General features: G+C 38.9%; 1 protein-coding gene across 7 annotated transcripts in view; it reads left to right on the forward strand.

The window, feature by feature from the left end:
* KIZ (kizuna centrosomal protein) overlaps positions 1-15,875 on the forward strand; it is a 120,501-nt gene that overhangs the window by 75,493 nt on the left and 29,133 nt on the right. For 6 of the 7 annotated variants that reach the window (XM_050745440.1, XM_050745438.1, XM_050745434.1 and 3 more), the window contains 3 exons: positions 3,097-3,190; positions 12,177-12,342; positions 13,551-13,616. In XM_050745440.1, coding sequence (XP_050601397.1) covers positions 3,097-3,190; positions 12,177-12,342; positions 13,551-13,616 — 326 coding nt within the window. The remainder of the gene's footprint in view (positions 1-3,096; positions 3,191-12,176; positions 12,343-13,550; positions 13,617-15,875) is intronic. The other variant, XM_050745436.1, reaches the window with a different exon arrangement.

The raw sequence follows: 15,875 nt of genomic DNA on the forward strand, positions 1-15,875 counted from the left end.
ATGCTAGGACCCAAAGGGTAGATGCAATTGGGTGGTGTATTAGTAACAAGAGTCTTGTCTTGGTTTTGCTACTTCAGAAAATCATGTGTATTAGACACCAGAGGGACTGTTCTTTGATAATTTGACTCACTTAGTTGATAATTTGACTCACTTAGCTGTTTAACTAATTTATCCTAATTAAACTTGCTTTCAAGCAAGAAGCATAGTTGACTTACTTACTATAATAAATATACCTGCTGAATGGGCTAGAATTTGCTGATGACTAGTCAGTGCATATTCCCAGCAGGGCAGTCTGTTAAGAAACCAAATATAGATGCAAAGGTCAAAACAAAGGAATTGGGTAGTTTAATGACATCATTGAGGTACGGTGGTAACCAAGAAAGGCAAGTTGCTGAAAGGTCTTTCTATCAAACTAGTCAGAAGCCTTAGAATCAAAGGATTCCAATGATCCATCTCACTTTATTCAAGTCCTGAAAAAATAGGGTTAGGTCAGGCACAAGTTATAACAATTAAGATTTATTAAGGAAGGTTCTGAACTGTACCTAGACTTACTTCTTTTTCCAGAGATTTTATTATGAAATTTTTCAAACATACAGAAAAGTGAAAGGAATCATACAGTGGATATCCGTATATACACCACCCAGATTGTACTCCTGATATTTTATTGCACTCTCATATTTGTTTATCCATCCTTCCATCAATCTCTTATTTTTATACATTTCTAAGTAAGTTGCAGACACTAATGTACACTTAACTTTTTACGTTGACATTTTTGAACATTTGAAGTCTCATATACCCATTACTCAGACCCACCAACTGTTCACATTTCATCAGTCTTGTTTTATCTCTTTCCCTAACGCTTTTTTTCTTGAGTAGTTTAAAACAGACAACATATCATTTCATTCACAAATACTTATATCTCTAACATATAAGGATTTAAAATACTATCATTTAACATAATCAACAAAATTCTTCAGTTTATCTAATACCTAGTCCTTGTCAGTTTGCCTTGCTTATCTGAAAAAATGTTTTTCTATATTTGTTTTGTTTGAATCAGAGTTCAAATAAGGTCCACATATTACAATTGGCTATGTCTCTGAAATCTCTTTTAATTTTGTAACATTCCCTCCCTCCTTTTTTTATAGTATTGATTTGTTGAAGGAATTGGGTCACTTATCCTGGAGAATTTACATGCTCTATTTGGTTGGTATGTTTAACCAGTTCCTCTTTACTCTTTATTACCTGTAAACTGGTGGTTAGATACAAATGTGTGATTAAATTCCAGGCCAGTTATTTTGGCAAGAAAATGTCATGGGTGGTGCTGGTACTTAAAATTGGACAGCACATGATGCGTGGTCACCCCGTGGTTAGTGATACTAAGACCGATCTGTCGGTTCAAATGTTGGAAGGTTGGTGACTCCAGTACAGAAGTTTACTATTATGTAATTTTCACAACATTATGACCATTTCCTAGATACATTCATTAATTTGGACTTACAAAATGGTGACTTTTCTAATTTGATCATTTCTTCTGCGTTTATTGGAAGATAAGTCACCTTATCAGCTACTTGGTGACTCTGAAATGTATTTTTTGACCACAAAAGCAGGATAAATGTTTTATTCTATTTCTTTATTTACCAGTTTGCAGAATAATGAATTGTTGCCCTACCAGCCTCCAAAGGTTTTACAGTTTATTTTTATTTTGTCTTTATTGTGGTTTAAAAAAACATAAAATTAGCCATCTTAACCATTTTCAACTGTACAGTTCAGTAGTGTTAAATATCTTTACTTTGTTGTACAACAGATCTCCAGAACATTTTCATCATACAAAATGGAAAATCTATACACATTAAACAACTCCTCATTTTCCCTTCCCCCCAGGCCCCAGCACCCACCATTCAACTTCTGTCTTTATGAATTTGACTGTTCTAGGTACCTCATGTTGGGATCATACAGTATTTGTCCTTTTCTGATTGGCTTATTTCACTTAGCACAATGCCCTTAAGATTCATCTATGTTGTAGTATGTGACAGGATTTCCTTCCTTTTAAGGCTGAATCCAAAGGTTTTTATTTTTATTTTTTAAATTTTATTTATTTATTTTTAGATGAACTCAAGGATTTTCATGTATTTCCTGTGTTTCAGTGCATTACAGTCAGTATCCTTTTGGGGCTGAAATCGTCCCATCATTGACAGTGGGAGCTTCCTCAAGATATCCCCTCCCCACCTTCAGTTCTTTTGATACAACTTTGAGAGCTTCCTTGCTTTCTGGTACCCACAAGATATTTCAGGTTCATCTTGTGCGTTTCCTGCCCCAGACCTGAATAGGGCATTTCTTTAATGAACTCTGGTTCCTTTTAGTATATAAATACCACAGCCTGGGTAGCAGTATAGGCTTACTTTTTAACGCTTTCCTAATATCTTAATTTTTAAAAACCTGTAAGTAGACCATGGTAAGAGTGTAACAAAACAACTGCTGTCGAGATGAAAATGTGATCTTTTTCTCCTGACTACATGTGGAAGACTGACCATCTATGCAGTGATTCAAAACCATTGTTGTACTTTAGAATCACTCTGTGAGCCTTAAAAATCCCACTGACCAGACCAGGCATGGTGGCTCACACCTATCATCTCAGCACTTTGGGAGACCGAGGCAGGTGGACTGCTTGAGCCCAGGAGTTTATGACCAGCCTGAGCAACATGATGAAAGCCAGTCTCATGACCCAGTCTCTAAATAAAGAAATAGATTAAATTTTTAAAATAAATTTTTTTAAAAGCCCACTGGCCAAGCCGCACCCCAGACCATTTTTCCTGGACTCTGTAGAGGTGACCCCAGGCACCCAGATTGTGCAGAACTCACCAGGTTGTTCTGCGTGCAGCAAAAGTTGAGAATACTCACTTAGCAATGAAATAACCAAAGTTTTTAAAAGTTAAAAAAAAATGATACTTGTACTCAAAACTCACTTAGTCCAGAATATGTTGAGTTCTAGACTTTTCTGGATAAACCATCTTCTACTAACATAATTGAGGCCTTTAAAAAAGTAAGAATCTTATAATATTACAAATCTATAGTGAGTGTCCTGTTTCTGTTTTATAGACCTGGACAAGCACCAGACTCAGGCGTACCGAGGGCACTGGTGGGTCAGCATGTTGCCACCTTGAAAGAACATGATAATTCTCTCAAAGAAGAGGTAGGTAGCTAAACTGTCTGAAGTTTTCCCAGTCACAAATGTGGACCACAGAGCAAGGTTAGTAATTTTTATTTAAAAAAGAAAGAAAAAGAAAAGTTTTGGCCGGGTGTGGTGGCTCACGCCTGTAATCCCAGCACTTTGGGATGCCGAGGCGAGCAGATCACGAGCTTAAGAGATCAAGACCATTCTGGCCAACATGGTGAAACCCCGTCTCTACTGAAAGTACAAAAATTAGCTGGATATGGTGGCATGCGCCTGTCGTCCTGGCTACTTGGGAGGCTGAGGGAGGAGAATTGCTTGAACCCAGGAGGCGGAGGTTGCAGAGAGCCAAGATCACGCCACTGCACTCCAGCCTGGGTGACAGAGTGAGACACTATCTCAAAAAAAAAAAAAAAAAAAAAGGTTTCCAGATGTGCCAGTTATTCATTTGAGGAAATGTTATGTATTTGAAAAAAACAACGATAAGAAAAGTAGTAAGTGAGGTTTTGTGGTTGGTTGGTTTTTAACTTTCTGACCTCAGGCCTTTTGCAGAATGTTTTATGTAGGAATTCATTTTCCAAGAAATTTCAAAGCGTCTTATAACACTCTGGTTTTTCATCTCCACTCCATACTTCAGAAATACTGTATAGTCATTCATGTCAATTCAGCAAATACCTATCGATCCATTACTGTACACAGATATCAGCCCAGATCCATTGGAGGGAAAGAGACAAATAAAATGTGCCCCCCGCCTTCCTTCTGGGGTGTGACATCATGGGATGCGTGTAATAAGAAAATGGCAAAAATATGGGCTTTCAGGAAAGAGAGCCAAGCCAAGACTCCTGGAGAAGCAAGGAAGGCAGAGGTCATGATAGAGGGAGTACAGGGGTGTGAGAGGTGATCCTTAAAAGATAGGCTTTTGATGGTATGAGTTGGCGGAGGGGGCAGAGGCGACAAGAAATGGCAGCTGTGAGCCAGAGAGCACACTGGGAAACCCAACACATACTCAGGCAACAGAGCCATCCTGAGGCTGAAGCGAGGACTCAAGTCTGGGGATGGTGAGAAGGAGCACAAGAAGCAGTTGCTGGCCATGGTGTGCAGCATCCAACACCAGGCCAGGGAGACTGTGTTTAGTTTCGTAGCTTTTGAAAAGCCACTGGAGCTTTTTGAACAGAGCTGTGATAGGAGTTCTGCAGTGCCTTAGGGAATTTCATGTTTGGTTTCGGACTGAGACATTGAAGGAGGGAGCCCTGCAGTGTTTCAGGCAAGAGGAAGGAGAGGCCTTGGGAGCTGGTGCCAAGAGAGAATTTGAAGATACTGAACAGAACATGGAAACGGATGGAGCAAGTTCCCAAGGAAATTATGAGGGGAGGAACCAGAAGCCCAAGTTTAGAGCATGTCCATTGGCATATTCCTTCCTCATTCCTTAGAAAAGTCACATTCAGGGAAACAGCCTTCTAGGTTGAGCATCTTGGGAATGTGTCTTATTTCAAATCATGTTTTTTCATCTTTATATATAATATAGGATAATCTGGCTTTGGTTCTTTTTAAGGTGTTTTTAAAATTATTGTCATGCTCATAGTTCAAGGATTATGTACCTGCACCTTCTGGAGTCAAGCTTTGCTGCCTCTGTCTTGAAGTCACATGCCTACGTGGCTGTGCCATCTAGAGCCTCTGGCATTCCCCCTCCAGCCTTCCAGAGCACCTTCAGTCCTCCTCAGACCCCTCTTTCCTTGCCGCTGCAATTAAGAGAGTAGTAGGACTTTTTTTTTTTACAGCGTTTCAAACATACATATATTCAGTGATAGGACAGACCCACTAATCCCATGCCCACAACCCAAATTCACATGTGTTGTTACCGTTGCACCATATTTGTTTCCGACCCCCTCCTCCTCCTCTTCCTCCTTTCCCCCATCTTCGTACTCCCCCTTCTCCCTCCTTTGCTCTCCTCACTTCACCCACCTTCCTTCTCTTCTGCTCTTTCTCTCTTTTCCCTCTTCTCAAACTTCCTTCCCTCCCCCTCCCCCCTATTCCTTAGGGGGAAGAAATAAATTATTACAAAGATAGATACAGCCCCCTGTATGCTTCTCACAGATTTCATGCCCCTTTTCAAAGATAACCTAGATCCGTTCGTTCTTTGCTGATGAACGTAGATCTTTTTCGTTTGCTTCCTTTTTTGTTTGTTCGTTTTTTCAAGACAGAGTCTCGCTCTGTTGCCCAGGCTGGAGTGCAGTGGCGCGATCTCGGCTCGCTGCAACCAAGGCTCACGCCTCCGGGGTTCAAGTGATTCTCCTTCCTCAGCCTCCCAAGTAGCTGGGACTACAGGCATGTGCCACCATGCCCGGCTGATTTTTTGTGTTTTTAGTAGAGACAGGGTTTCACCATGTTGGCCAGGCTGTCTCGAACTCCTGACCTTGGGCGATCCACGCCCCTCCCTCAGTCTCCCAAAGTGCTGAGATTACAGGTGTGAGCCACCATGCCCAGCTGATGAACATAGATCTTAAGAAAGATACTGTTTGGGTTTTATTGTCCCTTTGAGTTAGCACTGTCTTGTAACAACATTATTTTCCATGCTTGTTCACTGCAAGTACATCACATCTTAGGCATTTTAAGGGTGAAATAAGTGTTGGTCAGCTGTCCTTTGCTATCTAATCTTTTTTTTTTTCTTTAATGATATTGTTTATATTAGAAAACATAGTCCAAGTCCTAAACAACCAATCTACTCAATTTTTCCAATAATGGGAGGGGTTGCTCTCCAATTAATACCTAATGAATCAAATTATATTGTGCTTCCCCAATAGATCTTTGTTCCTTTTTAAATCATTCTGATCTCATTTTAGGGACAATCGTAAAAATTACCAATAGATTAATGACAAAATCTATCCTTAAAAATGGAAGTAGGCCGGACGCGGTGGCTCACACCTGTAATCCCAGCACTTTGGGAGGCTGAGGTGGGTGCATCATGAGGTCAGGAGATCGAGACCATCTTAGCTAACACGGTGAAACCTCGTCTGTACTAAAAATGCAAAAAATTAGCTGGGTGTGGTGGCAGGCACCTGTAGTCCCAGCTACTGAGGAGGCTGAGACAGGAGAGTGGTGTGAACCTGGGAGGCGGAGCTTGCAGTGAGCAGAGATTGCACCTCTGCACTCCAGCCTGGGTGACAGAGCAAGACTCAAAAAAAAAAAAAAAAGGAAGTAAACAGGTAATTTCCCATCCAGTTAAGTTGTGAGTGAAGAACAATATTATTTGAGACTGAAGAACAGTCCCAAAGAACAATATTACCAAAATGATGCAGGCGGGGCACACCTTGTGAACTGAAGGACAAAATGCTTTTGTGAGTCCTAAAACTGTTTTGGTTTACATGTCATCCTTTTCTGATTAGTAAACTAAAGTGTCTTTCTTTGAGTTGTTTCTGTGTATTGAAACCATCTACACATTTAGTAAATACTATGGGTTAAATCTCTCTCTTTAGATAAAATCTTAAAAGTAAGTGATTTTCAAAATTTAAAAAAGCTCTACTAGAAACTACTTGGTTAAGAGTCTAATGAAGCTCAGAAATATTTACTTTGATCTCTTGGGTAAATGGCTAATTAAACAGCCGCATGTAAATGATGTTTACCTGTGGTTCCCTGTGCTGTCAGCCTGAGTCAATCCCTTCTCTTGAGTAAATACATTATCAAAGCCGCAGAAACGCAGATTATGTTCCCTGGAGACCAGATAAGGTCCACAGTGCCCACATAACCTATTAGGCAATTACATAATTGAACTGCCTGCTTTTAAATCAGAAAAATTTGTAATTACTTTTTGTGGAGAAAAAGATGAGTTGGGTACTTCATTAAAATACAAGGTGCCTTAATATTAGTTTTCTCCCAAGTGATATCTATTTCCGCCCTGGAGAACTTTGTCATAGCAGAGCAATCTGCTGGTGACACTCATAGAGTAGATTGGGTCCTGCCCCCCACCATACACACAAACCAGTTTTATTCACCAGGAAGATGCTTTCCCCAAATGCTGGACTGTTTTCTTGTTCTTATCTCCTGAAGACTCATTTGCTGGGTCATATGAGTATCTTCCCATTTAAAAAAAAAAATTGCTATACAGGTAAAATCCCTTCATTCCCTTTAATGTAGAACTTAAGTGTTGATGCTTGCATTTCTATTTAAACACCAAGAAGTTACTTCCATTGTCCAAGAGGAATATTCTTGAACCTTGAGGAAGAGTCAGTTAAATCTGCATACTAGGGGAAAATATCATCTGCTGTCCGTATCCATGATTTTTAATTCTTTTGCTTTTCTGTGTCTGTGTTAGTAGCACTGGTTTGCATATAGAAGGGAATTTAATTTTATCAGATGCATTTACATTCATTTTCTCTTTGTATTGGTACCACCAACAGCAGAAATTGGATTTCTTTAGAGCTAGCATATGTTTTCTTTTAAAAACAAGCATTAAAAAAAAATCTTGAAATAGTAAGATAAACAAAAAGAAAACTGGCCTTTATCCTACTATTCTACTATTTATATATAACCTGTTAACATTATGGTGTATGTTTTTTAATATTTAATATATTGATATGGGAGGCTGAGGTTGGTGGATCACCTGAGGTCAGGAGTTAAAGACCAGCCTGACCAACATGGTAAAAGCCCATCTTTACTAAAAATAGAAAAATTAGCCAGGTGTAATAGCACACACCTGTAATGCCAGCTACTTGGGAGGCTTAGGCACAAGCATTGCTTGAACCTGGGAGGCAGAGGTTGCAGTGAGCTGAGATCGCACCACTGCACTCCAGCCTGGGTGACAGAGCGAGACTCTGTTTTAAAAAATAATAGTAATAATTAATACATTGAAAAACATAGGTTGCATTATTTGTATACATAACCTTGTGGTTTTTTTACCCCCATTTGCTGCAAAGTGAACTCTTTCATACCATTACATGTTCTATTTATATCATTTCAAATGGCTTTACAGAGGTCCCCTGTCCACTGTCACTTCAGTCATTTACCTGTTGTTCAACATTTGTTTCTAATTTTTCCTCTAGTAAAAAAGTTTCAGAGAATATCTGTGCAATTCAGATTTTACAAATATCTATAATATTTTCTTAGAATGAATTCCTAGATGTAGAATTACTAGGTCAAAAGGTGGGTATATCTTTCAGGCTTTTGCTATGCATGGCCAGATCTCACTCTGGAAGGGTCATCAGAGTTACCAGTAATGGATGAAAATAACATTTCTCTGAGTTCTTTATGAAACTAGATACTATCAACTTTTTTTTTTAGGGGCACCAATTTGAGAGATGAAAATGACATCCAATTTTTTTTTGTTCGTTTGATCTTTTCGTTACAATTGAGGTCGAACTTTTTCTCTACCTATTTATTAGCTATTTGTATTTCTTTTATCATAATCTGCCAGCTCATGTTCTTTGCTCATTTTTCTATTAGGTTAGTAATATTTTTTCTTATTGACTTGCAAAAACTTTTTAAATATAAATTTGGAGATTTTGTTACTATCTTTTTAGCAATTTAATTTTTGTCTTTTAATTTTCTTAATGGTGTTTTGGACACAATGTCTTTTCTATTAATATCTTACATCTGTCTGTTTATACATTTGAATATCACAACCGTTAAGTTTTTTGATATAATTTAAGAGTCAGCCTAGATGATTCTTGGGGTTCTAGACATAGCAAGATTAATATTTAAACTGAACACGGAGGAAACTTCTAGTAGAACTGGGCTAATAAAGGAATAGTACTGTAGGTATAATTCATAGAACGGTTTATCTGCCATAATGTCTGAAATATGGAAGTATCAACATCAGTCATTCCACAAATAGTGTGTGCCCTGGCATTTAATTTCCAAGCCCTTTCTCCTGGCTCCTGGGAAGGCTGAAAAGTGAAGAGATGGTTTGTTGGTACTGACTTAGGCTTCAGACTGCTGAGAACAATGAAACAATCTCTAGTTTTCTCTTCTGGGCTCCAAAAAGAGAGCCTTTATTAGTAACAGGTAAGTTGAAACCCATGCATAGTTCATTCATAAGCACTATCAGAAAGCCTGTGGTAAAATTGTTGTCTAGTGAAATTTTTTCAGAGAATTAGCTCCAATTTGCAGAACCCATTTAGTCCCAGCATGAGATGTAATAAAGCAACCTGTTAACTGTTCTCTGAGCTTCTCTATGTGTTAGTGTCATCAGTCTCAGACTGCAAACTCCTTCAAATTGGAGGTTTCCTTAGAAATACACTTTTCTGGAACATCTGCAAGCAGTACATCTTGAAAATGTATTACAGATGTTTTCCTGACTGCAGAAGTTGTGTTTGCCAGGCGCAGTGGTTCACGCCTATAATCCCAGCACTTTGGGAGGCCAAGGAATACAGATCACCTGAGGACAGGAGTTCGAGACCAGCCTGGCCAACATGGTGAAACCCCGCCTCTACTAAAAATACAAAAATTAGCCTGATGTGGTGACACACGCCTGTAATCCCAGCTACTTGGGAGGCTGAGGCACAAGAATCACTTGAACCTGGGAGGTGGAGGTTGCAGTGAGCCAAGATCCCACTACTGCACTCCAGCCTGGGCAAGAGAGCGAGACTGTCTCAAAACAAAGTTGTTTTTGACTAGAAATCCATGATCTATCCTTGTCTCTCCTTGTCTGAGACTAACTTTTGTCTTCATCCCTGCTTATCATCTTTGAGAAATTATCTGTGGAATTATCTTAAAAGATAGGTTGTTTTGTAAACATTTCTATCAAAAAAGTAACGGAAATCCTGGAGATAAGTATTGAGTAGTGAAGATAAATGGGATAAAATACAGATAGTCCCTGACTTCCAATGGTTCGACTTACATTTTTTTGATTTTATAGTGGTGCGAAAGTGATAGGCATTCAGTGGAAACCATACTGCAAGTACCTATACAGCACTTCTATCTTTCTTTTTTAGTACAGTATCCAACAAATTACATGTGAAAATCAACATTTTATTATAAAATAGGCTTTGTGTTAAATGATTTTAGCCATCTGTAGGCTAATGTAAGTGTTCTGAGCAGTTTAAGGCAGGCAAAGCTAAACTGTGATGTTCAGTAGGTTAAGTGTGTTAAATACATTTCTGACTTACAATTTTTTCGACTTGTGGGTTTATTGGATGTAACTCCTTCATAAACTTAAGGAGTGTCTGTGTACAAAGTAAATTAAACTAGCAGTGCAGTGTGCCCACCACATTATTTACCTCACCGTGGAAAAGAGGGCTCAGCGCAGAACTGTTGGCAATGGTGGTATTCTTGTCAAGCATACAAGGACTCAGTAGAAAGATGTTTGTAGTAGATTCCAGAAACAGGTGCAGTGCAGTGATCTGTGTAGGCAGTTGGGATGGGGGCAGTGATGGGAATCAACCTTGGCCTGGCCTTCAAGGGCAGGACCGTATGCCTTCCCCCTACTCTGCAGAAATGGGAATACTGAGCAAGTCATCCCGACAGAGTTATCACAGTGGAGTGAAATCCAGGGACTAGTTTCTAGAAATAGAGGAAAAGCCCCTGGTCACTAGAACTGCACCACAGAAAGGTCCTGGCTGCAAGGCTAACTTGACACCAAGTTCTTTGGCCAGGGGGACTAGAACTCCTTAAATCCCCCTAATCAGCTACTCCAGCTCCTAGGGTAGACCATGGGTCCAGGAGGTCAGCCAGTACTAGGGAGGGCAGAAGGCAAGAACCCTGCAGGGATGTCAGGACTAAAGGCGGTTGCTTTAAAGTGTCTGAAATGCCAAACATGCAAGGCCAGACCTTCCATGCTCTGCTTTAGTGAGTTTCCCTGTCAGAGTGTCTTCACCTTCTTTCATGTTAATCACAAGGAAGGTTATTTTTTCCACCTTGTTCACTGGATAGTTACGTTGTTACCACTTCACTCTTGGCTAATGATGACCTATGAACGTTGTCCATTTCTGCTCTTCATATTAATTTTAAAGACTCATGGGCATTTCCCACAATTGGGTTGGACACTACCCAGTATTTACTGTCATTGTCAGCTACCTGTGGGTCACCATCACCACCGAGGTTTCCTCTCCAGCTACCTAAGGAAATTGCCACCTATCAATAGGAAATGAGAGAAACATACAGTCTGGCAGCGGGATAATGTGACCAGTGGTTACCTACTAAAAGTTTAACTCTTGTTGCCAGCATATTTCTATTTCTTAGGGGAAAGTACTGACCTGAAAATCAAGAGACATGGCTAGTAACCCAGGCCCTGTGAATTGCCCCTTTTTCTCCACCTCTAAAGTTGGCTCTGATAAAAACCTATGTCTTCCTCCTTGCTCAGGACACATGAGGTATTATAAGTAAGACAATGCCTTTGAGAAAAGATAGGCAGTGTGGTACGTGAGTTTCCCCAGATCCCCAGACAACTTACAGGCAAAGTGTAGACCATCTTAGTACTTGATTGAAGACTGGAATTTAGAATAAGGGCAGTTATCTTTCTGCTCAGTGCATTCTCTTCAGCCACAAATTTTTCTGCAATCTTCCTATTTAGGGGAAGTTCATGGGTCATTTTGAGGAGGACGGGGATATGGCAGGGTCACATCTTTCCAGATCTTTTTCTCAGTTCAAAGTAATTCTGTCTGGCATGCCTAGAAAATAGGATTCATGTAATGAAAGAATAATTTTTTCCTTCAGAAAGGAGGTCTGAGGCTCTCTGCCTTTTGTATATATCAAAGGGAGGATAAACCTGCCCAGATTAACAGAGGTGGTCAGGTTTCATATACATACTTAACAAGCAGAAGAACATTTCTGCATTACGTAAGATTCAGCCCTCAAAAAGTGTATTATTTTGAGGATAACTTGTAAAGAATTAGATTATAATAGAAAATAACCTGGTGTTATTTTATCTTGACATTTTAATTTCATTTAAATATAGGAAACAAATCCTAAGTAAAGCTTAACTTAAAATTATATTTGAAGGCTATGTCTTTGAGTCCAAGAGGAATGTGGCTACAGTTTGTTTTTATTTCTTTGTGCTTTTTTTGAAACACTGTAGGCAACAGCATTATTGAGAAAAGCCCCTACAGAAGAGTGTGGCCATAGGTCAGCTATTCACAGTAGTGAATCATCTTGCAGCTTGCCGTCTATTCTGAATGACAATAGTGGAATAAAGGAAGCCAAATCTGCTGTATGGCTCAACAACGTTCCTACAAGGGAACAAGGTAACTATTGTTGAAGTGTGTGTCCATAGCAAAAAGGCATTCAGGGTCATCATCATCTTTCTCAAGGTATACCTGTAGAATATCACTGACTAGTGAATACCTCTGATTTTAATATGCATAATGTATTATTTGTTTTATACCACCTTCCAATAAATACTTATGTTCTCCTTTAGTCTAACAAGAATGGGAAATCTAACTGTAAGTCTGTCGTTCTAGGGAATTTATTTCTAATAAAATACGTATTCAGAAGTTATGAAATCTTAACAAAACTAATTGCTTGGCAGTAGATGATTTTGATCCCACAAAGATGAAGATGATTCCATAAAGTACTGTGAAGTTGTTGATATCACTTAATAGAATTTACTCATAATTGTAAACATTCCTTTTAATTATAATAGAACCTTACCAGTGTCTAAACAGTTGATTAAGAATCAATGAATTTATGCCCCCCAAATTTAATAACCAATTTTGAGCACCCAGAAACTGTGATTATTTTAGCACTACTGCTAAGACATGCCATTTAACTGCTTTAATGGTTTTCCAAGACAGTTACGAATTCCTCAGGAATTGCTCGAGTTGATGTACATGTGCAGGATGTGAGACTCACTTATTTTATGTCCCACCCAAATTTGATAGATGTCAGGCCTAATTATTTTGCGTGAAAGCAACATAGTGGCACCTTAATTTAATTTTTAAATTTTTATTTATGAGATACCTTAATTTTAGAATAGATTTCCTTTTAGGAACAGTATTATTTCAGACAAGAAATACATTAACCAAAAAAAAAAAAAAATTGAACATAAAAGTAATGGCAATTGGCCGGGCACGGTGGCTCAAGCCTGTAATCCCAGCACTTTGGGAGGCCGAGACGGGCGGATCACGAGGTCAGGAGATCGAGACCATCCTGGCTAACACGGTAAAACCCCGTCTCTACTAAAAAATACAAAAACAAAAAGTAGCTGGGCGAGGTGGCGGGCGCCTGTAGTCCCAGCTACTCGGGAGGCTGAGGCAGGAGAATGGCGTAAACCCGGGAGGCGGAGCTTGCAGTGAGCTGAGATCAGGCCACTGCACTCCAGCCCGGGCGACAGAGCAAGACTCCGTCTCAAAAAAAAAAAAAAAAAAAAAAAAAAGTAATGGCAGTTAAACACCCAAAGGATCTATTCCTTAACTTTGAAATACATTTTTATTATTATGCATTCAATTTTTAGAAGTTTCAAATGGCTGTGGAGACAAGAGCAAGAAAGAAAACATGGCTGCAGATATCCCAATCACAGGTAAAGCTATGGTTGCCTAAGAGTTTCAGACACAAGATTTAACATTATTATATAATCAGAACATTTTGGGTCAGTGGTTTGTGGACCCCACTAAGAGCACATGTATTCAGCTACTGCATGCTGGAGCAGGAGATTAATCCTAAGAGCAGAACGTATATACTTTTGTTAACATAAACTAAGGTGGAAAATCACCGTGTCTATTGAATTCTTTATCACCATGTTATGTATTTACACCTGTAACATCCTCCATCATGTACCCTTTCAGCACCTGCGTCTGTGTGAAAAGGTCCATCTCCCTGGGGAACACCCAGTCATTACATAGCAAACTATAGATGTTTCTGATTTTACTCTTTCTTTCCTGTGGTAATTGAATATGTATATTAAAATAAGCAGATAATAAAAAAAAAAATGCCAGATAGGAAGCTTGTGTTTGCCTCAGTTACAAAGCCTGTCTGATAATTTAAAAATTGCACCAATCAGGCTTCATCTTGATCTATTAAGATTTCGGCACATGTATTAGGCTTGTTTAGGTGGAATCTGAATGATATTTTTTTTTTTCTTTTTAGAATAGCAACAGCAGCAATTAGTATTCTGTACAGAGTTCTATTTGTCATACATCTGAATTTACTAGTACCTTATTTTGTAAAGTGGTGTACTACTTCATTATAAATTCAAAGGTCTGACTTTAAATATTTATACAAGTAAATACACCATTGCACCAAGGTACTGAGGCATGCATGTGCATATGTGGTAGTTTTGTTGTTGTTTATAAGCAGAAAAGAATGGCCTGCTTTTATGGCAGTGCAATTCCTGGCATGATTAATTTTTTAAACTCATGTTTTTGTGATGAACTCTGGTTTTGAAAAAGGAGTTTATGGTAGAGCAATTATTGTATATATTTATGCATTCAGATAATATTTTACTCTAAAATGCAGAGTTTTTTTATTTTAAACATTTTCCCCAATGATATGTTTATTGTGTTTTTAGTCTGCATTTTCTGAAAACTCTGGTATGACTCCCTGTTATTTTTATTAATAGAAATGTAGATGATCCCAAACTACAGATAACCAAGAAGTCATTTGGATACTTTTCCCTTGCATTTACTTTTGGATAGAGAAGTATCTAATGGCCTCTGAATTTATTTCAGTTAAAATTATAAAGGATTATTGAGGAGAAACCAGGAAATTACCTTGTTGTTCATTCTTTCTTCTCTTTTCAGTATTCTTTACAATCATCCCTTGCTGGGAGTAGTTGACTCTCCCCAAAGTTAATGCAAATGTATTTTGTTATATACTTTCTTTATAAGAAAATGGATAATTAAGTACCAGGGTTTCAAATCCTCCCTTATGCAGAAAGAAGTGCAATATGGCTAGAAGCAACCTGGGTTATTTGCCATTAAGACTTTAAAAGAAAGGCCGGGTGCAGTGGCTCACGCCTGTAATCCCAGCACTTTGGGAAGCCGAGGTGGGTGGATTACAAGGTCAGGAGATCGAGACCATCCTGGCTAACATGGTGAAACTCCATATCTACTAAAAATACAAAAAATTAGCCGGGCGTGGTGGCGGGCACCTGTAGTCCCAGCTACTTGGGAGGCTGAGGCAAGAGAGTGGCGGGAACCCAGGAGGCGGAGCTTGCAGTGAGCAGAGATTGCGCCACTGCACTGTAGCCTGGGGGACAGAGCGAGACTCTGTCTCAAAAAAAAAGAAAAAGATTTTAAAAGAAATTGTAATTCCAACAACCTGCCATTGATCCATCAATAGTTGGCAGTTAAAAAAAAAAAAAAAAACGTTGTACCTATTTTGTGCCAAAATATTAGGCATTAAAAAAAAAAACTTTGGAAATTTTTTTAAAAACTTAGCAAAGCCATATACTTTGTTAAGGTGTTACTGTTCTGTCCTTGCCAGTGTACTCTCCCCACCCAGGGACCTCCCATGAAATTCATGTTTGAGGGCCTCACGCACCTTGGCACTACTAATACTGTTGCTTTATCCATCATTGCTGCTACTTTGATCTCTTAAGTTCTTGACCATCATCCCTTTATTAAATGTTTGTGACTTTGGCATAACTGTTTGGAGATTTTGCATTTGTTAGAGTAAAGCAAGTACGTAGTTTAATTTAAGATAGAGTCTGTCTGCCTCTTTTTAATAGTTTTGTTGGAGTGTCCTGTTTGTCTGAGTACATGCTGGTTGTGTTTGTATGGGCTGCATTCCTTCTAGAATATTTCAAAGAAAAGAAATATTCCAGAGACTGTCCCCTGAA

This window comes from Macaca thibetana, chromosome 10 (assembly GCF_024542745.1).
Source record: "Macaca thibetana thibetana isolate TM-01 chromosome 10, ASM2454274v1, whole genome shotgun sequence".
Classification (NCBI taxonomy): Eukaryota; Metazoa; Chordata; class Mammalia; order Primates; family Cercopithecidae; genus Macaca; species Macaca thibetana.